The 26,910-nt window shown below is 52.0% G+C and overlaps 1 protein-coding gene across 1 annotated transcript in view; it reads right to left on the reverse strand.

Annotated features, from left to right (window-relative positions):
* Nucleotides 1-26,185, reverse strand: part of Cd6 (CD6 molecule) — a 37,369-nt gene extending 11,184 nt beyond the window's left edge. Inside the window, exon 1 of the mRNA XM_077797502.1 lies at nucleotides 26,087-26,185. Coding sequence (XP_077653628.1) covers nucleotides 26,087-26,147 — 61 coding nt within the window. The 5' untranslated portion in view covers nucleotides 26,148-26,185. The remainder of the gene's footprint in view (nucleotides 1-26,086) is intronic.
* Nucleotides 26,186-26,910: the final 725 nt, after the last annotated feature.

The raw sequence follows: 26,910 nt of genomic DNA on the forward strand, positions 1-26,910 counted from the left end.
CGTGAGCTCAGGCAGGGGGCAGAGATACCTGATGGCGGGTAGGGGTGGGGGTGGCACTTTCTGGAGCCTATCTATATGAGGTCTCTGGACTGAACGTGGTCCTTGGCACCAACTAAAAGATGTGGGGGGCGAGGGACGGGGAGTAGAGCAGGGAGGAACGGTGTGGGCCTTTGAGGCCAGACCCATCTGCTGGCTGTGTGACTGTGGATGGGTGGTTTCACCTATCTCTGCCAGTCCTGGTTTGTTGACAGTGACACTTAGGAAAATATCATGAGGCTACAGTGAGACAATCTGTAAAATACTTGGCCTACGGCAGAAGCTGGGAAATGGGAGTGATTTAGGAAAAACATTCTTGTTTGGAGAATTTGAGAATTTCATACCAGACTTTAGGCAAATTGGCACATGCTGGCCTGGGAACCACAGACCCCAGGGTGCTTTTAGATGCTGAGAAACTGACCTGGCGAAGGGTCTTTCCTACGTGAGGTCTTCACTTACAGTCTCCATTTACTTTTGACAAAGAAGCAAGGGAGGTAATAGCAGTCCCATTTTACAGATTCAGAAAGGGAGGCCCAAATGATAGAGGCCAGATAGATTCCTCTCCTACCTCCAGAGCCACAATCCATTCTGCCCCAGGAGGCTGACCTCAGCATCTTCCTGGGCCTTTTGGCTCCTGTTGGGTTCAACCAATGGGGAGCCCCAACAAAGTAGGGAGGAAGGAGGCGAGTGAAGTTGTGGCTTCTATTCCCCTGACTCTGGTCCCTTGAGCAGGCTGTCCCTTATCTGAAGGTCACAACTCCTCTCAAGGTGGTTACCTCTCCTCTGCCATCTCCTGGGTCTCCTAACCATTCTGGTCTTATCTTCTTGGGCCCTGGGAAATAAGACCTCAGTTGATCCTAGCTGCTGGCTACCACAGGACCTTTCGTAAGTGCTCCTTTTCCTTTTCCCTCCAAACTCCTGTATTTTGAGTGTGCTACCTGCTTCTTGCTGGGACCCTGACTGATACGTGCATGACCTGAGGCCACCAAAGTAGCAAGCAACAGAACCAGCATTTGAACTGTCCCCAAGGAGTTCATCCCACTCTGGCCCAGAATGTTCTAGTTTGCAAGCCTGAGGGGAGAGCTGTGGCAGGGGCCCACATGCTCACAGGTGAGCCCCTGGGCATTCCCTGTTTCTCACACACTTAAGTTTGGGCCATTATGATCTGGGCAGAATGACATGTGTCCACTTCCGGGCCAATGCAGGGCAGAGGAGGCGAGCCTCCTTCATCCTGTGGGATATTAGATGCCCTGGGTTCCAGATGCACTAGGAGGTGGAGGGGATGTTGACCCAGGCTAGGTTTCGTATGAGAAGGAACAGAGCTCTTTTGTGCTAAGCCATGAAGATCTGGGGCTGTAGTTGTTACTACAGTCTTGGGCATCTGGGCCTGGCCAGAAGCAGAAGCAGAAGGTTTGGGCATGCTACTGCACATTCTCAGGGCCTCACCTAGAACATCCCGTGGACCCACGCCCCATCAGCATGAGCATGCACACGCGCTCACACACACATCCAGCAGATACAGTCCTCCTGTGAGTGCTGTCGGGGCCACTCCATCACCCCGACAGGAAGTAATCAGGCTTTAATTGCCCTTCCTCGCTAGCTCCCTGGTTGGCTGCCCAGCCTGAACCCTGAAGGGGAAATGGCTCAGAATTCAGAGCACAACTCTGCAGCGAATGTAATATTCAGAGCAATAATTTAGATGCCCACAAGTTGGGATTTCAGAATTCTGGTTCCCACAGCAACAATCCCAGTGCTCCCGTGTAGCTTTCAATTATTTGTATATGTGCAGGAAGAGGGGGACAGGAGATTGTGGCGCTGGCTACAGTGTGCGTATGTGTGTGCACACCCACGTGGGTGAGCAGGAGGGACTGTGTGTGAGTAGAGGATATGGCTGTATGACCTTGTGTGTATTGGAACTCTAACTCAGTTCTGCTTTTCTCTCTGGGTGTGGAGGATCATTCTCTCATAAGTTAAGTCACAAAAGGGTTCTTCCAGACCAGAAAATCCAGGTGGGCAGGGCCCAAGGCTGGGTCAGCCCTGTGCCCTAGTGTGTGCTGTTTGTTGACTGACTGACCGAAGGGAAGAGAGAGCAGGCAGCTGCCAGTTTCGAGGACAGCTGTCTCCAAGGCAGTTGAGTGACATGGTTTTTACTCAGGCATTTTGGTTTTTGTGTCACAGGTATTTTACGGTCCCTGTTCCCAAGGCATGAGCCTGGCTTTGGTGTTCTCCGGTGCTATTGAAACAGCAAGCAAAAGCAACCTTGAGCTGCCCTTCCTTCCTGGCCTCTGCACACAGGAGCATGGCGAGGTGAGCGCTTCTGGTCCCCGTTACCTGTCTTGCCTGGCCCTGAAGTTAACTAACCTCAAGTTAGTTCTATTTTTTTTTAATGCATTAAATGTATTTGAAAAGAAACCTGTGGATTTGCTTTACTGCCTTAAGATACCTGGACATAAAAAATGTTCATTATGAGGTTTTTGAAAGACAAAAAATTGGTGGAGTGAAGATCCGTCTGGGGGGGGGAACCTGCGGTTCCAGTTCCAGCGTGGGGCCTCGTCAGCTCTTATAAAGGAAGACGCAGACCCAGATCCCCTGGAGGGATTTTCACGTTGGGTCCGGGGGGGAAGCAAGACACAGAGAGGAGAGTGATGAAGAGAAGCAGTTTTTTAAAGGCCGTGCTTTGAAGAATCGCCTGTGCTATGGCTTCGTGTATGCAGAATCAGTTACACGGGCTGACATGCAAAAATACTACCCAGACGTAAAGATGTGTTTTAGAGGGTTTGCTTAAAATAGATGGTGTTAAAATAAACAGAGCACAACTGAAACCGTGTTAGAAGTGGCGTGGAACACCGTCATCCGCAAATAGACCAGTTCTTTGACAGAATCAGAAGGAACCGAGGATGATCACTGAATTCTCTTTACCACACGACGCACTGTTACTTAATGCTAAGTTCATTCACCGCCTAAAAGTTTCTGGTGTGTCCCTAGAAATCATCCTGAGCTGTGCCCTGTGTTTTAGAAAGTGACAGACCAAGAAGAGGAAAGGGTGGGGGAGGAGAAAGGAGCTGGGAGCCCCCCAGCCCAGGAAGGAGCAGCCCTTCAAGCCAGTCCCCAGCGGAAGCCCCTGAGCTGGACGGGACCCTGGGTGAGGGAAGGGGCAGCTCAAGGGACTGGGCACAGCAGGAGTGAGAGCACCCAAGAGCCTCCTGGTCCAGAGACGGAGGAGATGGGGCTCTGGGGTCTCCTGTTTCCCCCGGGCCCCTGGGATTTCCCGTGAGGGACTTGGGGAGAGAGGAGGTGTAGACACTGAAGAAAGCCCAGGCCCCCCTGGCCTTCCCAGTGCCAGCGCACACTCCGGGGACAGATCCTCAGGTGTCTTGGGGGCACACAGGAACACTGCCGGGGACCACCAGCCACCGGGGGGAAGGTGAGTACCAGAAAGGAGGGTGGCACCACTAGAGGCCCTGGGAAACAAGTAGGTGCACAATAAATGGTAGCCGAGGGGATGCAGGGGGAGGAGGCAGGGAGAGTGGAGGTTATAGAAAGACGGAGGTGGGAGCTACAAAAAGAACGAGTGTGGGAAGTGTGGCATGTGTCACCTGCCAGAAGAGGAGATCCACGGAGAGCGTTTGCAAGTCCATGTGTCAACAGCCTTTAACGACAGGAGCTGCAGCAAACCAGGCCCTTTGGGTCTAGTATTTCCATTTCTGAAACGTCTCCCAAAGAAATGTCCCAAATACCCTTCCATAGAGACCAGAGTCCACACCTTCGAATTTGGTGGTTTGAGATGCCTTTTCCCGTCTAATTGGCATGACTCAGGCAAATCACTGAAACCCTCTGAGTCTCAGGTTGTCCCTCTGTGAGCTGCCAATAAGAGGTACCCAGGAGGCCGGCATGGTGGTGCACCCCAGTGATCCTAGCCACTTGGGAGGTTGAAGCAGGAGGATTGCAAGTTTGAGGCCAGCCTCAGCAACTTAGTGAGACCCTTGTCTCAAAATCAAAAATAAAAAGGGCTGGGAATGGAGCTCCGTGGTCCCTGGATTTAATCTCGAGTACCCACCCCCACAGAGGTGTACTCAGGTTGCAGGCTTGTGGTGAGGGTGAGACGAGATGACATTTAATCACTGCACGAGGGAGCACAGAGCTCTGAAGCACTTTGCTTTGGAGGCAAAAGCTTCCGGCCGTGTTGTTTCTCATAGTAAAACAACAAAATCCAAAACAAGCCACGAAACAATAGCCCAGACCTGGAGATAAGAAAATTGTCTAAAAATGACTGGGGGATTGGTTAGAAACAGCACATTAAAAATATTTGCTGAAAACTATAAAGAGTTCCTTTATTTTAGTACCCGTGATTGAGCCCAGAAGTGCTTGACCACTGAGCCACATCCCAGCCCACGTTATTTATTTATTTATTTTTTTATTTTGAGACAGATTGTTTAGGACCTTGCTAAGTTTCTGAGGCTGGTCTTGAACTTGTGATCCTCCTGAGCTGCTGGGATTACAGGTGAGTGCCTCCTTGCCTGGCTATAAACAGTTCTTAATGACGTGGGAGAAAAGTTAACATCTAAATACAGATGGAGTATCGCTAATGAAGACTTTGGTGTCCAAATTGAGATGTACTTCCCTGGTAAAATCCACCCTGTGTTGTAAAGATTGAGTGAGGAAAAAAAAATGTAAAAATGGTTCACTAGTAATTGTTTCCCAGGTAGCATGTTGAAATGACAATAGTTTTGATATATTGGGGTAAGTAAAGTTATCTATTACTTTAACATATTTAATTAACAGCCTCTGCTGACCTGGAGACCACCATCATCTCAGGTAGGCAGATCAGTCTTTTGTGTCTTCAGCAAGGAGACAGAGGCTGTGAGCACCCAGGCGGGCCTGCCCCCCAATGCCCTGGCTCAGGCTGGTTCAGGAAGCAGTCCCCAAACACCTGCCTGCCCTTGGCCCTGAGTTGCAGTGGGTGGCCAGCTGCACCAACGTTCCCAGGACGTTCGAGAGGCAACCAGAGGTGCCTAGTATTCTATTTCCCACCCTCCTGATGGGAACAGTTACCTACTTTTTATCCCAAGTCCAAGATGCAGATAAGAGAAGGATGTTGTGAGGCTCCCCATGTTCTGATAGGGAAAAGGGAGACCCCAAGACATAAACCCGCTCAGCAGTGACAGCTGGCTTTTAGACAGTCATTTTACCCACCCAACCCTTTCAAAGTGACTTTAGAGGAATGAACCCATGTAATTCTCCTCGGCAGTCTATCAGGTGGGGAAACTGAGGTACAGAGCGTTTTGCTCTTGTTTTTTTGGACCCCAGGGTTGCATTCTTAATCACTCCCTCCCCCTGGGTTGGAGACTCACATTGTTTTCTGCTTGGGTGACCATGCCAAGGGAGGAAGGCAGGGAGTGGCGACAGCCCCAGGTGATCTTCCAAACTTCTCCTGGATCCGCGGTGCTCAGCCAGCCCTGAGCTTAGAAACCATCACCCCCCTCTCCCCTCTCCCCAGCACCAGTAACACAGCCCAGCATGCACGGCGGGGGGGGGGGGGTGTCCCTGACTCCAAAGATGAGCAGCCACTAGGAGACCTTCCTCCCCACAGGGCAGGGGGCCCAGGGAGACATTTGTCCCACAGCCCCTCACAGCAGGGACAAGAGGTGGGTCCTCCAGCCACAAGCTGTGCCCACACCTTCCCACACCTGGCTCCGTCACTAACATCCCTCTTTTCAATTCTGAGGCTGGAGAGACAGACCATTTGGAAGGATCTAGAACTAGCAGAATCATGGAATTAGCAGGGGAGGAGCCCTGGGAGGGTGCTCCTGCTGTCGGGAGGGGTTTAGAGATTCGCTTAGTGTTGTTGGTGGTGAGCAATCACTCAGGCAACTGCAAAGAAGAAAAACCATGCTGTTCTGTTAAAACTGGGGAGAAGTGTCGGGCTGGCTTACACCAGAAACATGATTGGATCAGAAAGGATGACCGTGTTCTGCCTTTGAACACCCAGATGGGCTGACTGTGCTTTGTCTCAACAAACTGCAGCTATGCTGGGGGCTTCTTTGGATCTGTCACTCTCGCTCACACGGGAGACCTACTGCATTAACTGCACCAGCTTATACCCTCTGGGGTCTCCAAACGCAGAAAGGCTGGAGTTACTTCTCTCCCTTTAGGGCCAAAGGGAAAGCCAGTCGTTACAGGTTGTGGTATTATTTTACAGTTGTGGTGTTATTTTGTCTGTTTTTATACTTTTCCATTATAATTAGGAAAGGCTTGGGGACCCAAAGAAAACTAGGCACCTGATTGACCCAGAGAAGTAGAGGGCAAAGGCTCACTGAGTCCCAGGGCTGAAGGATTTCAGTCACTCAGGCCAAAGAAAGGCAGACTTTTCAGACTTTGCCACCATGTCACGCAGCAGAGGACGTGCCCCTGCATGTCACCTTCCACGCATGCCTGGGTTTTAATCCGCCCCTCCTCCACCACCGAATCCAAGGAGAGGTAAAGGACAACTCATAATCTCTGCCGTGAAGAAGCGGACGGTGAGATCAATGCAACACGATAGGCTCCGGGGTATGTTAAATTTCTGGAACTCCCCCGCCTGCCCGAGAAAGTGAGAGCGTGTGGGCCCCGTTCCCCTGGAAGGCTGAGAAATGAGTCTGTTGCTGGCCTGCGTTCAATTCCATTAACATTGGCTGAACTCGCTCCCTGGGCTGGGAGCTGGGGCGGGTATTTGAGAGATAAGTGTAAGTGGAATGATCTAGAGAGGAGAAGAGGTGCCACCTTCCCCAGGCACCCATCCATCTGTGTCACAGCCTCCAAACTCAGTACACTCTTTTTGTCATAGAAGAGGGACTTTGGAAACAGAAAAAAACAACAGCAATCGGAACCAACTCTGTGGATCACGACCTGTGAGACCTGGGGGAAGTCTCTAAGCCCAGCTGGGTTTGGGCTCTGATGGGGCTCTGGGCACCGGAGGCAGGCCACACAGGATTGCTTTGAGGGGTTTGTGGATGATGTATGGAAAGTGCTTGGGACTTGAGATTTGGCAGGTACTCTTGTTATGATTCCCCATCACACTTCCTTCCTCTAGTACAGTCCGAGTGGACAGGAGAGGGCAGTTGGCCATTCATTCCACATTCATTCCATCCTGGGCATCGAGATGGCTCTGAGGGCCCCTTAGACTTCTCCAAAGGACCAAGTCCAGTTCCCCAGGGCTGCACCTTCCCTCCTCCCTCCCCATTTTTCTTCTGAGCCTTGTTAGAACCCCCTCACTCACAACCTGCCGGCTGGCTTCCCTGGAAGGCTCTGCAAAGATGGCGACAGGTGTTCCTGGAGAGGAGCGGTGGGCTGCAGTTGCCATGGCAATGGGAGTTTCTCTAAAAGAAGAGGTTCTGGTCTCGGCCTCAAGGCTTGCCTGGGCTGTGCTTTATTTTTATTTATTTTTTTGCAGCTACCAGGTGTTAAGATGAGACTCCTCCATATGGAGGGTCATGAGTCCCTCAGTCAAAATCCCAAGGGATCACTGTGAGGATTTGGCTCCAAGAAAACCCACAGGGGCAGAAACACTGGACGTTCATGGAACCCATCATCTTGGTCTGCCGTAGAATTCAGACCACTGAGTGGGGGAGGGGGAGGTCCAGGTCCCTCCTGTAGAGTCCTATTCACAGGGAGGTCTTGCATGGAGCCCTTAGATCCGGGAGGAGAAAACTACCTACCAGGTCTTGGGCAGCAGAAGGTGCATGGGATCAGAGTCAAATGTCTGGGCTCCAAACCCAGCTTCCTCTTTACTCTGGTGTGACCTTGGGCAAATCTCCCCTCACCTCATGGCTGGGAAAGCCTCATAGGACTGATGCACACTCACAAGACAAATCCAGCTCCTGGGCCTCCATAAGTGCCCAAGAAGATAGATGCATGTGCTCGCCCATGCTCAGAGGGTGGAAAAGCAGATCACAAGCTCCATATAAAGGATGACTGTGTCTTTAGAAAATGATGCATTAAAAAGTGCTGACGATAGGGGCTGGGGCTGGGGCTCAGTGGTAGCAACTTGCCAGGCATGTGTGAGGCACTGGGTTCGATTCTCAGCACCACATATAAATAAATTTTAAAAATAAAGGTCTATCTACAATGAAAAAAGTTTTTTTTTTTTTTAAAGTAAATAATAAGAGCCGGGGATGTGGCTCAAGTGGTAGCGTGCTCGCCTGGTGCGCATACAGCCCGGGTTCGATCCTCAGCACCACATACAAAACAAAGATGTTGTGTCTGCCAAAAACTAAAAAATAAATATTAAAAAATTCTCTCTCTCTCTCTCTCTCTCTCTCTCTCTCTCTCTCTCTCTCTCTCCTCTCTCTTTAAAAAAAATATAAAATAAATAATTAAAAAAGTACTGACAATAAATAAAGCTCAAGATCCTTAATCCCCAGACTATACCTTTATGTGATACATATATCCCAGAAAATAGGATAGTCTCAGGGATGTCCACTGTTTGTAACAGAAGAAAATTAGAAGTACGGTAACAATAGTCCACTGGTTGGAAATAAATATACTGTGTTGTATCATAGACTGGATTCTCCCGTTAAATGAATGAACTAGATCTCCCCTCGCCCCTACTTAGATGGATGTTAGAGACAATGATAAGTGTAAGTTGTAGAAGATTCTGCAGGAGAAAACCATCCACCCAAAACACATCTCGTGCCCCAGTATCACCCACGGAGCATGGAGGCCTTTTTGTGTAATGAGAGCCTAAAAGCATGGGAGGAAAGACAATCCCGTGCTCTGAGTGGGGAAGGACAGTCTCCCTTCTTATTAATTATGTCCTTGTTAGATCTGAGCAAATGGTGGAAATTTCCATATCTCTTAAGTGGGAGTGGGGTTGGATGCCCTGTTAAAATCCTCAAAACTCATTTCTGTGAGTTTGCAATATCTCCCTCGGGTCTGGAAGATTCTGTCACAGGGGAGTCACCATCGCTATCTGAAGGCAGCATCATTGGAAAGTTTTTTCCTTTTGTCTTTCTGTATTTTCTTAATTCTGTGACAATTTAGAATATATGATTTTTAGTGATCAAAATTAAAAAAAATAATTTTTTAAAACAACCATATGTGGAAAACGTTGGTAAATCGAGCCATGCCAGTGTGCTGTGCCAGGGATCTTTGTGCCCTGCTGGGAAAACCATGGCAAAGCTCTTAACAGCGCTCAGAGGTGAACATGATTGTTATCACCACTATAGATGAGAGAATTCAGGATTCAGGAGGTGAAGGAACTCTGGAGCTCATAAGAGGCAGAGGGGGGATTGAACCCAGACAGAGGGTCTCCTGGGCTCCCCTAATCACACCCTCTCATCACCTCAGGGTGCCCGGTAAGTGCTCAACAAATCCTAGCTGCCCCTATTATGGATGGAAACCTCTAGAACTCACCACACCTTCCCCAGCATTTCCAAGGCCTGTTCCTCTCTGAGGAAGGTGGAGGCGAGGGACCCCGGCCACCCCTGCAGCGTCCACCTAGGAGGTCTGAGTGGCAAGAGCCAACTAGAATCGTTTCTGTGGACAGAGTCCCGGCTACCGTACTGGAGGAACCCAGAGGAGCGAGAGGTCTGCTCGGACCAGGCGGAGCTGACCAGAGTCCAGGATGTATCACAGGAAAGGTGACCTTTGGGCTAGGGCTTAAAGGTCAAGGAGCGTGTCGCTGGGCAGGGGAGCAGCCCCACATTTACCGAGGACTTCCTCTGTGTTCGATACGTCTTACAACCCATGAGGAAGTGCTATTTCAAAACCCATTTACCCACAAAGAAGCTCAGAGAAACTCAGCTGCCCACTCCAGGTCACACAGCTTGGAGTCCACAGAGCTGGGATTCAGACCCAAGTTTATCGCCCAGATGCACCCTTCCCATGACAGTAGGTGGCCTGGACAAGTGAGAGGAGGGAGAAGGGCATGCTGAGCAGAGGACAGAGCAGGAGCAAAGGCTGGAAGGAGCACGGGCCTGGTGCTTTGGGCTAGAGACTCAAGAGACTGAACTCGAGAATGAAATCCCCCAGAGCATGGTCCTCTGGGGAGGCGCGCTGGGCCCTGCAGGCTGGAGGAATGGAGCTGGAACCGCCGGCCTGCAGGGTTTCCCAGGGGGCCTGTCCCCACCCACTGGCTTTCGGAGGGGCCCTGCTTCAGTCGCCCAGAGTTGCCGAAGCAGCAGTTTCTGGGTGGATGCAACCCGGGTGTGAAAACTGTCCCCACTCCGGGAGGAGAGGCTGAGACCGTTCAAGGTGGCCTAAAACCTCTAAGAGAAGGCACCTCGAGGTGGGGCGCCCAGGAGCCCCCGGAAGTCTTTGGCATCCCTTCTTGGCAGGAAACAGGGTCCTTCTAAGACAGGCGGCACTTTCGCCTGGGCTGGAAACTGGGACCAGCCCCGGCTACCTGCTTGTCCCCTGTGCCCACGGGTCCCCTCTCCCACCCACCACCCACCTCCTCTCTTTTACTAAATCCGGGTTCACAGAGAAGCTGCGGATGTTCAGCCGGATGCTCTGTGACCTCCACATGTCCTTAATTGCTGGGGACTGGCAGTGGCCAGTGGCCATGTGGCTCCATGTGGCTCAGGGTCCAAGTGGACCCAGGGGTTCAAGTTCAGGAAATGAACGTGGGTTCTTGGAAGGGAGGTAGCCTCTGAACAGCCGCCGCCTACCCCGTTTACAGACGAGCACACTCCTCAGTCCTCTGTAGGGGCCTGTGAAGTCTCAGCGTTTCAGGTCAGAACACTGAGGCTCAGCAGCATGGGACGGTCTCTCCAAGGTCACAGCTACTAAGAAGTGGACCCAGGATTTGACTTCAGAACTTTCTACATCCCAACCACACTCTCCCCTGTCCCATGCACCATCACCCCACGCTCCCCTCTGCAAGTCACATCTAGATTGCCTTTGAGGAGCCCACAGCCCTCCAGGGCTCACTTCTCTGAACGCTCAGCCATTCATTCATCCGCCATTGATTCCTCACTCTCAATCAGCTCTGTGCCTGGCCCATGCCCCTGTGGAGGGCACAGATGGGCTTACAGTTGATGATGATCGGATATAAGTGCTATCCTAGGGCTGAGAATAAAGTGTTCTGGGGAAAAAAACAGAGGGAGGAGAGAATAATTTTAACTTCAAAGAACAAGGGACGAATTGGAGGGGTTTTAGAGGGTGAGTAGGAGTCTTCAGGGATGAAAAAGCAATGGAGAGAAGTAGACATCCAGGCCTTGGCCCAGCCTGAGCTGTCTAACATGCACCTTCCACAGTGAATGGATAAGGAGGAGCGACCGTAGGGGGTGACGTGCTTCTCTCTCTGTACGCCTCTACGCACACACACTTTGATCCACCATTAGCCTGGCATCAAGGGGGTCCCTGGGCTTCCCGGAAAAGGCATGCAAGCCCTGACTTTAAGGCCGGGAATGCGCTGTGGCTCTCTCAGCCTCTGAGTGTCTTTGGTCAATGCCTCTCTCTGTGGTGCAAAGTCTGTAGCCCTTCCGCCTGGGGCCAGTGACACTTGGAGACATGTTTGGTCACTTCCTTAGTAGGATGAGTGCTTGGGAACCTTTGAAGAGGTTGGGGAGGGCACCTCAGCCTCCAGCACCTAGCACCCACAGTTTTGGGGTGAAGGTCTGGCTCAGCCTCCCCCCCCACTCACTCCAGCCTGCCCCTGTGGTTGGCCTCTTTGCTTCCAAACTTTGGAGTCCTGGGGAGCAGAGAAGCCAGTTTCATGGAGTTAGAAGTGTGTGGACTTGGGAAACCCAGGTGTGTGTTCAAATCCCCAGCTTCCTCTTCATGCCTGTACTGGTGTCGAAGAGGGAACAGGCACCCAGGGACCTGGCCAGTGGCATTCTGGGAACCCTCTTGCACCACCCCTTACTGCAAGGGAAGCCCCGGAGCTTCCCCACTTGAAGGCATTTCCATAACTCTCGGTGGCAGGACCTGACCTGGATCCCTATGAGGACCTTCATGGCCTTGACTTACTCCCTGTGGTGTGAATAACTGCACATGTTGCTACAGAAGTGTGAAGGGATTTGATTGCAGCAGCTGACCTGTCCCCTGCTGAGGCATTACATAATGGATAATGACCATACACTATCATCTTTTTGAAATCCAGAGCACTCTAAACTCTCCATTGCTCCTGGCCTGCGGGCTCCCGAAAGAGACTGTGACTCAAAAAGGTTTCCTGCCTCTCCCCTGAAGGGGTATCCGGGATGAGCAGCTTTCAGTTACAGCGTGAGGACAGAGCCCCATGCGGTGGTGCACACCTATAATCCCGATACTCAGGAGGCTGAGGTAGGAGGATTGCAAGTTGGAGACCAGCCTGGATAATGTATGGAGACCCTATCTCAAAAAATCAAATAAAAATAAAAAGGACTGTGGGTGCAGTTCGGTGGTAGAGCAATCCCTAGTACCACACACACACACACACACACACAGATGAGGCCAGAAAAGTCACCCTCACTTCCCCCCCCCCGCCTCTCCTCGCCTGCACTAATGGAGAGCTTCCTCTGGAAAGGAAAAGGAAAAGGTGAGAGAGGGAAACCCGGCACCAGGAAGGAACAGGCACGTGGCAGACGAGGAGCCACAGGACCACAAACACAGGAAAGTCCCCGGCCTTAGTGGTCCAAGGGAGGCCCGGCCACAGGGGGACACTCTGCACCCTTGATGGGCAAGGAGACTGGGTAAAAGGGCAGGCCACGGGTCCACTGCTGGGGCACAGACTTGGTACAGTCACTCTGGAAAACATGTCCATCATCATGATCCAGAGATGCCACTCCTGAGTAGTGTAGGCTTGGGATTTTTCACTTCTGCCTGAACCTACAGTAATGACCCACGTACACACCCGCTACCGTAGACTGAATTGTGTCCCCCCACCCTGAAAAGATATGCTGGAATGTTATGTCCCAGTACTTCAAATGGGACCTTACTTGAAGGTCTTTAAAGAGGTGATCAAGTTAAAATGAGGTCAGGAGGGTGGACCCTAATCCAATAGGTGTCCTAAAATTAGGACACAAATACCTTTGTAGCAGAAAGCCGTATTAAAATGAAGGCAGAGATTGGGAAGACGTTGATGCAAACCAAAGGCGGGCCAGGGGCTGCCAGGAAACCTCTAGAAGCTATGGTGGGCTTGGAGCAGGTTCTCCCTCACAGCTGACACCTGGATCTTGGACTTCTAGCCTCCAGAACTGTGTGAACATAAATTTCTGTTGTTTGTGTCACTCAGTCTGTGATACTTGGCTGTGACAGCCCTAGGAAATGAAGTCACCCACTTTTACACCCAGGCCCAGCAACAAAAAATGGCTTCCAGGGCTGGGGACATGGCTCAGTTGGTACAGTGCTCGCCTGGCATGCACAAGGCCCTGGGTTCAATCCTCAGCACCACAAAAAAAGAAAAAGTCCTCCAGGGGCGGGAGCTCAGAGGAGCTTCTAGAGAGTTCTAGAAGGGAGGAGAGAAGCTGGCAAGATGGAGGGAGATGCCATCCTTCACTTCCAGTACCCACGGAGTCTGTCAGCACACAAAAGCCTTGCAGGGCTGCATTTCGGGGTTATGATGAGGTGGCTGAGAACTGAGCCCCATAGTTGCAGGTGACCAAAAATTATCCATCGGGGTCTTCAAGGAGCTCCATCGACAGCACAGAAGCTGGGGATCTGACCTCTGGGTTGTACCCATCTTAGCTCAGAGGTCCTGGAACTTGCCCAAGTTCTCAGTGGAGGCTGAAATCAACACAAATCCCAGAATCCACACGTCCACGGCCACCTCACCAATGTGGACGAAAACCAGCCCAAAGCCATGAGCCCCGGAGATGACCGGGACACTCCCGGGACTTCAAAAATTCCCTCCTCCACCAACGAATGACTGTGCTGTGCCAAGGTGCTGGGTGAGATTGCCTTTCTCTCTCTTCAGGCCTTTTAATGTGGTCGCTGCAAGGTTTTTACAATAAGGATGACTAATGTTGACATCATGTCTAAACTTTCAGCCAGAATTGGGTGGGAGTGCAGAGAGCCGGGAGAATTGAGGCCAGCTTTGACTAGGACCCTGGGTAAGTCCCTGCCCCTGTTCGGGGCCTCAGTTTCTCCGTGGTCAGAGACTGGGTTGGACCCCGTGAGGTCTGGCTGCAGGAGTCGGGGGTACCCTCCCGGCCCCCCACCTCAGATTGTACGTTGCTTTTCTCCTGTGCCAGGCAGCCCTGGCGGCCTCTGCCACCTGCTGCTTCTACCAATTAGTGAACCATTTCCCATGCCAGCCTGGGTTCAGAAGGCAATTGAAGATGCAAGATGAAATAGCGTTGAATCACACAATAAGCAAATTATGCCTTTTCCAATTCCTTACTCCTGCAAAGAAATCTCAGCGGGGGGCTGCTCAGCCCCTGACACCCCACACTTTGTCACAAAGGAAGAGCTCACTCTGGCTTGGACAGGCAGGCTGAGCACCAACGCCTTCTTTCTCCAAGTTTTATGTGTGTATTTGGGTCTATCCTGTTCCCTGAAGTAGTATTGGTTCCAGACATATGGTAGCGAAGGAAGATTTCTAGATTTAAATAAACTTAGATTTGGAAAAGGTGTTGATGTAAAAAATACTCGTTGAGTAATTTTGTACACACGAAGGGAAGATCGCATCACAGACTCCTACGCTCAAAACTCTCTGATGATTTCTCCTTTCCCTTGAAATAATCCTAAACCCCAGTACCTATGCCCCCCACCCCGCCAACCTCTCCAACTTCATTTCTCCCCCATTCTCCCATTCCTCCGAAATCCCCTCTAGCAGGTCGGCCCCCTTCCTTTCTGACATTATGCTACTCTAAAAATGTGTTTACTTGCTTGTTCACGTCTCTCCTTCAACTATAAGCTCCTTGAAGACTAGGGCTTTGTTCCATGACCTCTGTGACTGAAAATGGCACCCACACATGATAGCAGAGAGGTGACAAATGAGAACTGGCCATAGTGGCGGAGAGGAATGGAGCCAACCTCCAAAATCTGAGGCAGGGCAAGATGGTGGCCTGCGGGAGCGCTCCTACTTGACTCATTCCTACAAGCCTTCTGCTGGCTCCCACCCAGGATCCAGCCAAGGATACCCAGTCGATAAAGATAAACATAGAGGGGATGATGGAGCCGAATGACATCACCGCCAGGTAACCATAATTAGAAGAACCGACTTAGGTTAGGATCATTCATAATGTCACAACTGGCGGGAGGGCACCAAGATCTTTACCTATTCTCCAAGGATCTGCCTACAGGATTACAAAAGGGGCCAAGAGAAACTTTACAGTGGAGACCCTCAGCAGATGACACCTTAGCCGGGATATCAATTAGGCTAAGCAAAAGACAAGTGATACCACACACTTGCTGACGGTGCCCGGAGAAGGACACACATCACATCTGTGGTATTCCTTTCCAAAGAGGCATGATCTAAAACTAGTTAGGAGGAATGATCAGACACACTCAGAGGAGGGACATTTTACAGAACACGTGGCCCGTATGCTTTAAGATCAACGTCATCCAAGAGAAAGAAAATCTCAGGAAGTGCTCAAGATCAAAGGAGAAGAATGAGAAGTGAGAATTAAATGCAGCACATTGAACAGAATTTTCTTTTGTCGTAAAGGTTATCATCTGCTGGGTGTGGTAGTGCGTGCCTGTGGTCTCAGCTACCTGGGAGGCTGAGACGGGAGCTCTCAATCGAGACCAGAATGGATAAAATAGCAACTGGGTCTTGAAAACAAAAACAGCAGCAAAAAGAAACAAAATAAAAAATGTATTGGAGTATTTATTTCCCCAACCTAGTCTCAAATGGTCCAGGAAAAAAGTAAAAGGTCAGAGAAAAAAATATAGACATGATAAAGCAAATGGCATTCTCTAAGCAGTCGGAGCCTGCATCTGGAACTTGCTGTGTTAGTCCTGCAGTGTCTCAGTAGGTCAGAAATCATGCTGAAATAAACCGTTTAAGAAGCCCTGGGAGAAGATGCTGGAGCCCAGAGACTGAGGCAGCTGGGCGGGCTCGGCAGAGCTGCAGTACAGACCACCCCTCGCCTCCCCCAGCAGGGACATCAGAGCCCAGGGTCACCGGTGCTCACGCTGAACCCAGTCTGCCCGGCCACCTTGCAGGGAGGTGGGGAGCTGAGCATGCGTGGGGTACCGCGTGGGAAGAGGCCCTGGTGGGACCTGCAGAGGCGGCTTCTCACGGGGCTCTGGACCTCAGGAGCCTCCCTTCCCACGTTCTGACAAATGAGAGGACCCCACGGCTGGCTCTCTGGGTTCCTTCCAGCTTGGACGCTGCTGTATTCCTAGAAGCCCATCTGGGCAGGGCCACATATTTCTCCAGTGGCTTAATTCCTTGGGAGAGCATGATCCCTGGATGGGAGAAGGGATGCAAGGCTCCCGGCACAGTGGGGGTGGGCAGCTGGCAGTCGATGTGCCACCCTCCCCCCGCCTCTGCCTGCCCCTAGGATCCCCTTCTGGTACTGACGAACACCCCAGCAAAAAACATGCTGACAGGCGCATAAAATCTATCCCCAAGGCCATTCAGAAAGAGGCAGCTGGTGGGGGTGGGCCAGTGGCCAGCAGGCGACTCAGGTCCCAGGGCGGTAGCCGCCGATCGTACCGCTTAAGGTCTCAGGGCAGCAGTTTGCTCTTATATAAAATGGACAGAGCTCAGCTTTGCTTCTGGCTCTGAAGACAGTGACTGTACCTCCATGTCCAGCCTGAGACAGAGCAGGAGGTGACCTCCGCAGTGGAAGTGGGGTGCTCGGGTGGGCTCCCCTGAGCCACCCCCAGATCTGAGGTTTCTCTTCACAGCCTGTGCTCCACACCTAACCACTATGGTGATCTGGCCGGGTGGGGGGGACTCCAGAGGGGATCTGGGCATCTGCTGGTGCCACCTGGAGTCCCCCCCAGAGGTTAGGAGTGGCCGGAAGTGTAGAGGCTGGATCTTCTAACGTGTGCCCAAACACAGCGGAGACCCAGGGCACCCTCCCTTGCAGAGGAAAGCAGGAATCACTTTCCCGATTTGGGGACCTATCCAGGATCACCCAAGGGCCAGAGGCCCGGCCACTCAGCCTCCTCCACCCGACACCCTGCCGGGCGCCTCATGGCCTCTCTCAGGGGCGGTATTCAGGCAGAAGGCAGTGGGGCCACAGGAGCCCATGAAGTTGTGGGTGGAAACCTGGGCCCTCTGGGTTCTCCCTCTGCGGCCCCATCTCGTGAGCTCTTGCCCTGGCTGTGGGGGCCCAGGGGGTCTCCTAGCAGGCCAGCCTTCCCAGGAAGCCCCGTCTTTCTCCAAGTGCCCCACCGCCCACCTCTCATGGAGCTGCACCCACCCCTGGGCTCTGAGGACTGCCCTTGACACTGCTGCCCAGCTGGGGAAGCCGAGGCTCAGCGCAGCTACCCAGGCTGGCCGCCACAGAGATGGCTCTACGCGGGTCCTTGACAGCCCAGCTGAGGGTGGGTGGGGTGTGGAAAGTATCCAGAGACCAGGGCGAGGACTTTCCTGCAGAAATCTTGAGCCCGATTTCTAGGGCTGAGAGATGGAGGAGATGGAGATGGAGGTCGAGTTAGAGATCTGCTACCTGCTACAAACCAGGAAGAGTCCTTTCACCTCCCCGGGCCTCAGTCACTCAATCAGTAAAATGGGGATCGTTGATCATAAATCCATGAGAAGGCAGTTTTATGTATTTACAGAGTTGTGCCCTGAGGCCACTGTCCCTGCCACTGCCCGGGTAGGTGTGCATCTTGGGTGTGCACATCGCTCCGTCGGTCGCGGTGTGTGGTGTTCTCACGGCTGTCAGCTCATGACATCCTCCCGACACAACAGCCGGGAGGAGCCTCGACTGCAACTCCCTGGAAATTGTGGCCTCCCCCACCCAACAGGACCCCTGAGATCAATGGGGCTAGCCGAGGGTCAGTCCCCACAGCCAGCCCCTCATGGGCTGTCCCACCTTCAGGTTTCTGCTTCCGTGAATCTTTCTGCCTGAAATCCTTTTCCTTCCCTTAACTTTTAATTTTGAAATTATAGAAGAATTATAACAAGAAATTGCAAACATAGCGCAGAGACGTGCCGTGTAGCCACTGCCCAGCTTCCTGGTTACATGGCTAGAGCAGGTGGCCAAGACCAGGAAGTCGATACTGGCGCTCGATCAGCTCCCACACCAGTTCTCGCTCGCCCTCCTTTTAAAACGCCTTTGTGCCCAGAATGTTCCCGGCACCCTTCTCTGTGTACTAACACCTTCTGTTCCTCAATGCCATACTCTCTGAGACAGCAATGTCCCCCTTTCTGAAAAACAGCCTTGTCCCGTCCTCCCTGCCCTGACTCCCAGCTCCCTGAGACACCCTAAATCGAAAGGATTTCGAGTGAGGATTCAGGAGATGAACAGACATGGACTTTTAAATTCAGCATCAGGTACCACGGGGGATGAGCTACATAACTCTCCGAGCCTCAGTTTCCCCACCCTCTAAATGGGGGCGATAGTTCCAGCTCGGCGGGGTACGGGGCCGACTAGTCAACCCCAGATGGTGCCGTTCTTCCCTCCACAGACTCTGGCTTGGAGGAGTCCCGGTGTGGGGTGAGCCTTCCAAGGAGAGACTTGGAGGATGGTGAGTCCCTGCAGTGAGGGTGGTAAGCTGCCATTCCTATGCTGACCCTGGTCACACTAGAAACCTTTCATATCTCAGCGCCAGCACAGGGCCTGGCACACAGCAGGTGCTGAATAAATGCACAGAGACGAAGCCTCCCCTCAGGGAAGCTCTCCCTTGGCTCACGGCGCCGCTTTGACTTTGCCTTCCTTCTTGGCCCTGATCCACTTGACAACTGGTAGGAAAGCGGGGCCACCGTGGGCAGGGGAGCCGGGCTCCCTCTCATCTGGGGCCAAGAGGCCTTTCAGGGAGGGTGTCCCAGGACCCCCGCTGGGAGTCAGACCCCTCACAGCTGCTGCTGAACTCCGAGGGGAGGTCACCAGCCCGGGGGGGGGGGGATGGCATGTGGAGGAGCACTGAGAACAGCCCTCCTGGACCCAAGCCAGGCCACTCTCTTGTGACTGAGGAGCCTTGCACTGCCTGCGGGAGACTAAGCCCAAGTCCTGGCACTTACCAGCTACATATTTTGGACACATTTCTTAAGCCTCGCTAAACCTCAGTTTCCTCATCTATAAAATGGGTTTGCCACGTGGGTCAACAAGCTCATCGAGCAAATAGCGTTAACTACCAAACCCTGTGTTCCTCTGCACAGGGATTCGTTGACCTGGTCTTGCAACATTTATAAGCTAACATTTTTTTTTTTTTGAGCACTGCATTTTGCTTGGGTATTTTTCAGAAGCATTATCTAAATTGACTTTTACACCTTGGTGAGCTGGGAGCTTTATCTCTCACGTGCAGCACAGAATCAACCTCAGGGTCATGCAGACTAGAACGGGAAACCTAAGCCCGCCTGACCCCAGGATCCCAGCTAGAGTTGTAGCCCAACCTAGAGCTGAATTCTGCTGCTCACAGCCAGCCGCCCTGCTCCCCGCCTCTGAGGTGCCCTGGACCATACTTAGAGGGAAAGGATTTTTAAGCAACATCCTTAGTGTTCAATTTGCCCATTTTTTTTTTTCCAGGGAGGCACTGGGGTCAGAGAAAAGAAGACACGTGTCTCAGATGACCCTGCAAGTGAAGGTCAGAGGTAGTTTCAAAACTCCATTCCTACCTTACCTCCCCTCCCCCGAGGGCTCCTTCTCTTCCTCAGGTTGCAGGGGCTCCGTTTCCCAGAGCTGAAGTGGGGAGCATGGTTTGCATACCACCCCCAACTTCATGGCTCACCAGGGAAATGCAGGAGCTTGCTAGGTGTCTGGGGCCTGCTTGGTCTGGGGCCCTTCCATCCAGAATGTCCTCAGGCCGCTAGGCAGGCGGCCTCCTCCTGAATCCTGTAAGGGGCATGGTGCCCAGCTCCTCTGGATCAGTGTTTTCAAAGCAAGAAGCACATACACCAAGGTACGAACAATGGTCAGGTGTCACCAACCAGACACATGTGCCATTAAGTTACATGAGGAAGTAAATGTCCCTTTATCTTTATTTTGGCCATTATGATGCCTTTCCATACCCACACGGCTCCGTTCCAGAAAAAAAAAAAATAGCAAAGCATCCGCTAGGATTGAATGACACGGTTTGGGGTCCATTAAGTTTGTTTTCACCATTACCCTCACGATCCTGCTTTACATTTGCTTTCCTTTCGAGTGAGCCATATACAGTTTCTTCTAAAAATAAATGTGTTTGCACTATAAAACATCGATTAAGCCAGGCATGGAGGCCCATTCCTATAATCCTTGTGATCCAGGAGGCTGAGGCAGGAGGATCACAAGTTTGAGGGCGGCCTGGGCAACTTAGTGAGACCTTGCCTCAAAATTTAAAAAGCAACTAAATAAAATAGGCTGGGGACAGAGCTCAGTGGAAAAGCACTCCTGGGTTCAATCCCCAGCACCACAAAAATAAACACAGCAGTTCATTAGGTGGTTAGTTCCTTAAACAAAAATAAAACAAAGCATCAATTAAAGGAGCATTAAGTGGATGGTGAGGTAAAGGAGGTTAGAATGAGAGGCCCCTGGAAGAGAGCTCTGGGCCACTCCCCATGCTCTGACCCTGCACACCCCAGGCCAGGTAGACCACTGCAGAGGATGAGGGGAGAGTCAGAGAAAACTGTGGCTGGCAAAGCAGACCGGAGCTGGGGACGCCAGCCCCACAGGGTGCAGGCCTAGCACCCGGCGTGGGCGTCCAAGTCAGTGGTTTCACGTCTGTGGTCCAGGCCGGGGGAAGGTGGCCTCGTACCTGGGTGCTCTTCCAATTAGGCAGCTCTCGGAGGCCCTCCAGCCCCCATCCTGAAGCCTCAGTCAGGGCCACCTGCCTGTTTCTACCTGCCCAGGGAGAAGGCTGGTTCCTTAGCCTCAGACTCCAACAGCTAGAGCCCAGTAGAATTCCTATTGGGAAATGGCTGAACACGGAGGCAGTGTATCTGGCTCATTCCAGATCCCTCTGTGATCATCTGGGTCAGTGTACCAGTCCCACCATCCTGGATGGCCCTTGCGGTAATGGCCATGCTAACTGTCCTCACCAGTCTCCAGCCTGCACCTAGACAGCCACACTAAGCTGGTCCCACATTATGGCTACACCTGTGACACCTAGTCTTTTTATTTATTTGGTTATTTTTGGTGCTGGGGATTGAAACCAGGGCCTTGCATGTGCTAGGCAAGCGCTCTGCTGCTGAGCCGCATCACCAGCCCAAAGATAGAGTCTTGCAAACAGGAAGAATGTGCAAAGAAAGGCGAACAGAAAATAAATGTGTGCATTGAATTTAATCCAAATCAAATGGGGAGCCCCTTAGCGTGAGGAGACAGATGTAGAGGATTAGGTTGGTGTCATTTGGATGCAGAGGTTGGGGGGCGAGGGACCAGCCTGCTGGGAGGGCACGAGCTGTCCCGAAGGATGCAACATGTCCGTCAGCAGCAGCCTGGGGGAACTATATCTTAATTTTGGCAAAACAACAAAAAAAACTGACCTGAACTCAAGTCCACTGAGATGGAAAATTCCAACCTGCTTGGGATAACCCAAGTCACCTGATTTCACAATTGATTTCTCCTTAGTAGGGGGCTTTTAATCCCAGGAAGATTAAACTTCAGAAAGTGGAGACAAGAAAATGAACAAAAATCCCTAGGAGCTGTACTTTTTTACTGAGTGGGTCTAGTTCTGTGTGTTGGGGCCTGAAGTCCTGAGTTTGGGAGGATTTAGAACTTATGGGCCATTAGAGTTTTTTACAGATGTGATGGAGTCACGGGCTTCAATTCAAATTTCAAGTTTAACATTTAGGGGAACTCCGCAATGCCTGTGAGTGCCATTAGAATATTTACCAGATCTGAGTAGTCGGGGCCCATCTCAGTTTTTTAAGAACTAAAAGCCTCCTCTGAAATTCTTGGGAAGATCTTTTCGTTTTGCTTTTGCAGTGCTGAGGACGGGAGCCGGGGTCTCCCGCGTGCTCAGCCAGCTCCCCACCACTGAGCTACACCCCTGCCCTTGTTTTCTATTCTGTAAGAAAATGGGACCCATGGAGCCGGGTGTCCCCAGGTGGTAGGGAGCTTGACTCCCACTCCACTCAGACAGCAGTTTGGGTTCCATCCCCAGAACCACAAAATTAAGAATTAAAAGGAAGAAAATGGGATTCATTAAATTCATAAATGCAATTTAGAATATCAAAGGCGGTGGCATTCAGTATAAATATAATGCAAGCGACATGTGTATTTTAAAGCTTGCTAGTAACCACGTTTAAAGCAAAAAGGGAGGCAAACTTGATTATAGTAACCCTCCATATCTAAAATATTGTCATTTCAACATGTAATTAACAATTTATTAATGAGATAAATTACTTTTTTTGGGGGGGTACTCAGGATTGAACCCAGGCCCTCAAGCATGCTATGCAAGTACTTTACCGCTGAGCTATATCCTCAACCCTTTTGAAAAATTTTTACTTTGATCCAGAGTCTTATTACGCTACCAAGGCTGACCTCAAGCTTGAACTCCTCCTGCCTCAGCCTCCCAAGTAACTATGATTACAGATTAAATCCTTTCTTTGAACTCACCTTCAGAATCTGCTATATATTCTACACTTTACCTGTCTCAATTTGAACTACCACATTTTAAGTGTGTTTCTAGTGGCTACCATGTCGGACAGCACAGATCTAAGGGAATTCATTAGCTGCAGATGTCAAGGTCATGTATTATTTAAGGACGCTTACTCTGTTCAGCTTGGTTGGTTCAAATATCAAAGACTTTATGAAAGTCATTGTTAAAAATCAATGGGCTTATTGATAAAATGATGTCTGTGTGCTGAATTTGCAAGTTAAGGGGGAAAAAAACCAGATTCTTAAATTTTTATTTTTTATCCATCTGTTTTTTTTGTTTTTGTGGTACAGGGATCAAACTCAGGGCTTCACACAGGATAAGTAAGTGCTCTACCTGTAAGCTATATCCCTGGCCCCATCTTAAATTTTTTAATAAGAGGCAAATATTTTTTTTCTTGCTTTTCCCTTTGCACAAGGCCGGTGATAAAACCCAGGGCCTTGTGCATGCTAGGCAAGTGCTCCACCACTGAACCATAGGCCCAGCCCAAAATATTGTTAAAGTAACCACAAACTGCCTTTTCAGCACACAAATGCAGCCCTTAAGGACCTTACCACCTACGGCACTGATGGGATTAGAGTCCTGGGCCTGGTTCTGTGTGACCACCTCAGAGAGTTGGGTCTGCACGGGCCCTTATGAGTTCTGCCCCAAACACTCCCCTTCCACGGACAGGAAAACAGTTCCAGAGGAGGCCAGCAGCTGGCTGCATGGTGAATTAGCGGCAGGACTGGGCCAAAGCTTCACGTCTCCTGACCCCATCCATCCTCCCCAGTGAGAGTTCCTTTTCTCTGCCCCCTTCCTCCCCAGTGGACAGATCAGGAAATGGACCCACAGAATTGGAGGGTTCTGGACTGAGGGCTGCAGGGAGCAACAGCAGCAAAATCAGAAGGCCTGGATCCCTAAAGTCCTGGTCACCCAAACAACATAAAGTCCCTGCAAGAGGCCACCCCAGAACCCAGGCCACCTGGGCAGAGTGAGAGCCGTGGGAGACCCAGGCCTGAGAGCTGGAGCAGGGCAGGGAGGTCTGCCAGTGGTCAGAGGGCCAGACTCTAGCAGCCTGAAGGCCCAGCAGGGCCAGGCAGCCCACTCAGGCTTTGGACCTCGTAGCTCCTGGGCTCCAGGTCCTGGAAGTCCCCAGGCCTCGTTCTCGGTTTCTCTTCCTCCCTATTCTTCATCATTTCCCTTTTCTCTTTAGAGGCTCTAATTCCTTTCCCCAAACATGGTTGGCCCCAAACAGACCCCCCCGCCCCACATGCAGATCTAGGACACAGAGGACCAGGACAGGCAGCAAGCAGCTCAGACAAGCCACGGGCTGGCGGCTCAGCCTCCCTCCCGTGGGCCCTGGAGCTGGGATGCTAGCCTGCTTTGGGGTGCAGTTTTTCTTCTGCCCAGAAAGCCCTTCCCACCAGGCTGTGTTTCTCAGCAGGAAAAATCAGACCATGTGTGGCCCTGCACAGTCTCAGGGAGTAGCTCTGAATGCCACTACATCACAGTGAGGGAGCTGCACCCTGCTCAGAGCCTCGGTCCCTCCGAAAAGCCTAGTAGAAGAAAGCAATTGGAGCCAAGGTCTTCATCACCTCCTTCATATCACCCCTTTAGCAAGGAGGTGCCCTTGAGCTTCAGACTCAAGGTCCTTGGCATGCTTCCAACTTTCAGCTAGAATATTAACAGATTTTCCCCCTTGTTCCAGGGGGTTGAACGCAGGGGTGCTTTACGACTGAGCTATGTCCCCAACCACTTTTCTATTTTCTTTTGAGACAGGGTCTTGCTAAATTGCTGAGGCTGGCCTCAAACTTGCAATCCTCCTGCCTCAATCTCCCGAGTCGCTGGGATGACAGGCGTGGGCCACAACCCCGCGGTTCCAAAATGGTTTTTTTGCTGCCATTCATTCTAATGCTTCTCTTTACCTTTTATTTATGGCAAATGATATTGGTTTTCCATTTACAACCGTGATGTAAACTTTCCTTTCAAAACTAAACTTGTATTTGTAACAAAAAGTGAGTCAATTGAACATCAACAGAGTTTCAAAAACACCAAGGAGAGCATGATGCCGGGAATTGGTGGGCCGGGCAGCTCTTGGGGCAAGAGAGACTGACCGGTAGGGAGCTGGGCTCGAAGGACCAGCTCTGACCCTCTAAGCTCTGTCCTGGCCCCTGAGGTCCCTGCTCCCCTTCAGGCAGTTTTCAAGGCCTGTTCTCTTGGCCCACTGGACCAGCCGGCCCATGGGCTCTAGCACGAGGACCCCCGGTTCTCATTCTGCGAGGAAGAGCTGATCTGAAGCCCTGGGTGGAGTCGGCCATGGACCTTTCTGACCCTGACTTCATCCTGAGTCGACGGCTAGGCCTCCTGGCGAGGGCAGAGGAGGGGGCTCTGATGGAGAGGTGGACGGAGGGCCTCTCCCATCGCCTGCTCTCAGCTCAGAGCTGAAGAAAGCTGAGTGCCAGGAGCCGCCTGGGGAAATGCTGGCCAAGCCAGGGACGCAAAGCCAAGGCCTGACCCTTGCAGGCCGAAAACGCACAGATTTGCGGCTCCCAGAGCCAAGTGGCTTTCCTTGAACCAGTGTGCCATCAGGGGCTTGGAGCACAACCTGCAGATGGAGACTGAGAGAAGAGACCACCCCCCGGAGCTCCCCACATGCTCCCAGCCCAGGAGCCAGCTCAATGCCTGTGCCTGACATGGCCTTCCTGAGTCTCCCTCACACCAAATTGAAACACCAGATTCCCCTTTTGCAGGGTGGACCTCTTCCCCCCAAGCTGAGTGCTGTGTCCCCAATGGGAGCACCTGACAGGACAGGAGCTCCTGCATCTCTGGCCCCTGCCCAGCTCTGGCTGGCTTGGACTGTCTCCCACACAGGTCCTTGGGCCCAAGAATTTAGTAAGCGCAGCTCTGTGGCCACCTGGTCCAGGGCCCAAGTGGGGAGGGTACCTTGGCACTCGGAGGCAGTCAGAATGGCGAGGCGTGGTTCTCAAGAGCATTCCTGCTTATCTGTGCCCTCAACTACCCCAAGAGGTTGTTCCAAAGCCACCAGCGACTGATTGTTGGGAGTTCTGAGTTTGGGTTTTAGGATCTGGTGAGCCCCGAGCTTTAGCTTTGGCGTCGAAAATAGGACTATCATGTTCCTTTCTCTCTGGAAGGTGAGGCTCCTTCCTGTGAGCTGGTAAGAAATGGGGCAGGGGGAGTTCCCAGCCTACTGGTGGGAGGTGTGTCTCCCTCCTCAGATCCCGGGGCCCCGCGGAGCCTCAACACCTCACTCCCAGGAGGACTCTTTGGATAGCAGCACTGCCCAGCCACATTTCAGCCCCTCTCCAAGCCCCAGGGCTGTCACCCCAGCCAGGGCCTCCTGGTCATGTCTTGCTAACAGGCTCCAGAAAGGTGGCCACGAGGAGACTACCAGAAAGGGGCCAAGAGGGTAGGACCCAGCCGGAGTGGCAAGAGGTGACAGAAGGGTGGCTACCTGAGAGGGCTGCCGTCAGCCATCCAGCGATTCCCAAGAAGAGCCACATGTCTTGCACCATCTCTGACTGCTACGCGTGCCTGTCCACGGGAAGCACCATCCTGGGCCTGGAGGAGGACGCTGTGTGCCCGTCTCTCCTGGGCTGCCCTTTCTGTTCCTGTTGGTGTCTTTCTCTCTGCTGCTCTCTCCTACACACAAGCAACCAAACTCAGCCTGTGAGATCTCATGACTCTACGCTCTGCTTGTGGTTTTGGTCTCCAGGAAGCCGGGCTCGTGTTGCAAGGGCTGGTGGGGGAGCCCTAGCCGCCTGTGCCATGATCCCACCAAGCCCACACGAACCCGGAGAGTCCTAGAGGAGCACACTTCCCCAAAGGTGTTCTCAGAAAGGAAAAAGAAAGGAACAAAAGGGCCATGCCTCATTCCTGGTGACAGAGGGGACACTGGCATTTAGCACGTGCCGAGTCAAGTCAAGCTGGAAAAGTGACCCACTGTTGACCCATTCCACAGAGCCCGGCTCTCATGGGATCAAATCCCCAGGGTGGCCTGGTTCTTGGGTGTCATGGTGGCTGGAAAGCAGCAGGGTGTGGTCATGAACCTCAGCCAACCCCAGAAAAAATGTCGATGGCCAAAGATTTGAGAGATCGTCTCCCACCTCCTTCCGCAGAGAAGGGACCCCAGCCCACGTGGGAGTTGCCTGCCGAGAGGGCACAGAAGGGCCTGACTCCCCCAACACTCCCTGACCCCAGCCGCTGATTGAGCGTGTCTCTGGGGAAGGCAGGCGTGGGAGCTGGGCTGGAGGGAGAGCAGGATGTCAACAGGCCCCA

The sequence above is a fragment of the Urocitellus parryii genome, chromosome 4 (genome assembly GCF_045843805.1).
Source record: "Urocitellus parryii isolate mUroPar1 chromosome 4, mUroPar1.hap1, whole genome shotgun sequence".
In the NCBI taxonomy this organism is placed as follows: domain Eukaryota; kingdom Metazoa; phylum Chordata; class Mammalia; order Rodentia; family Sciuridae; genus Urocitellus; species Urocitellus parryii.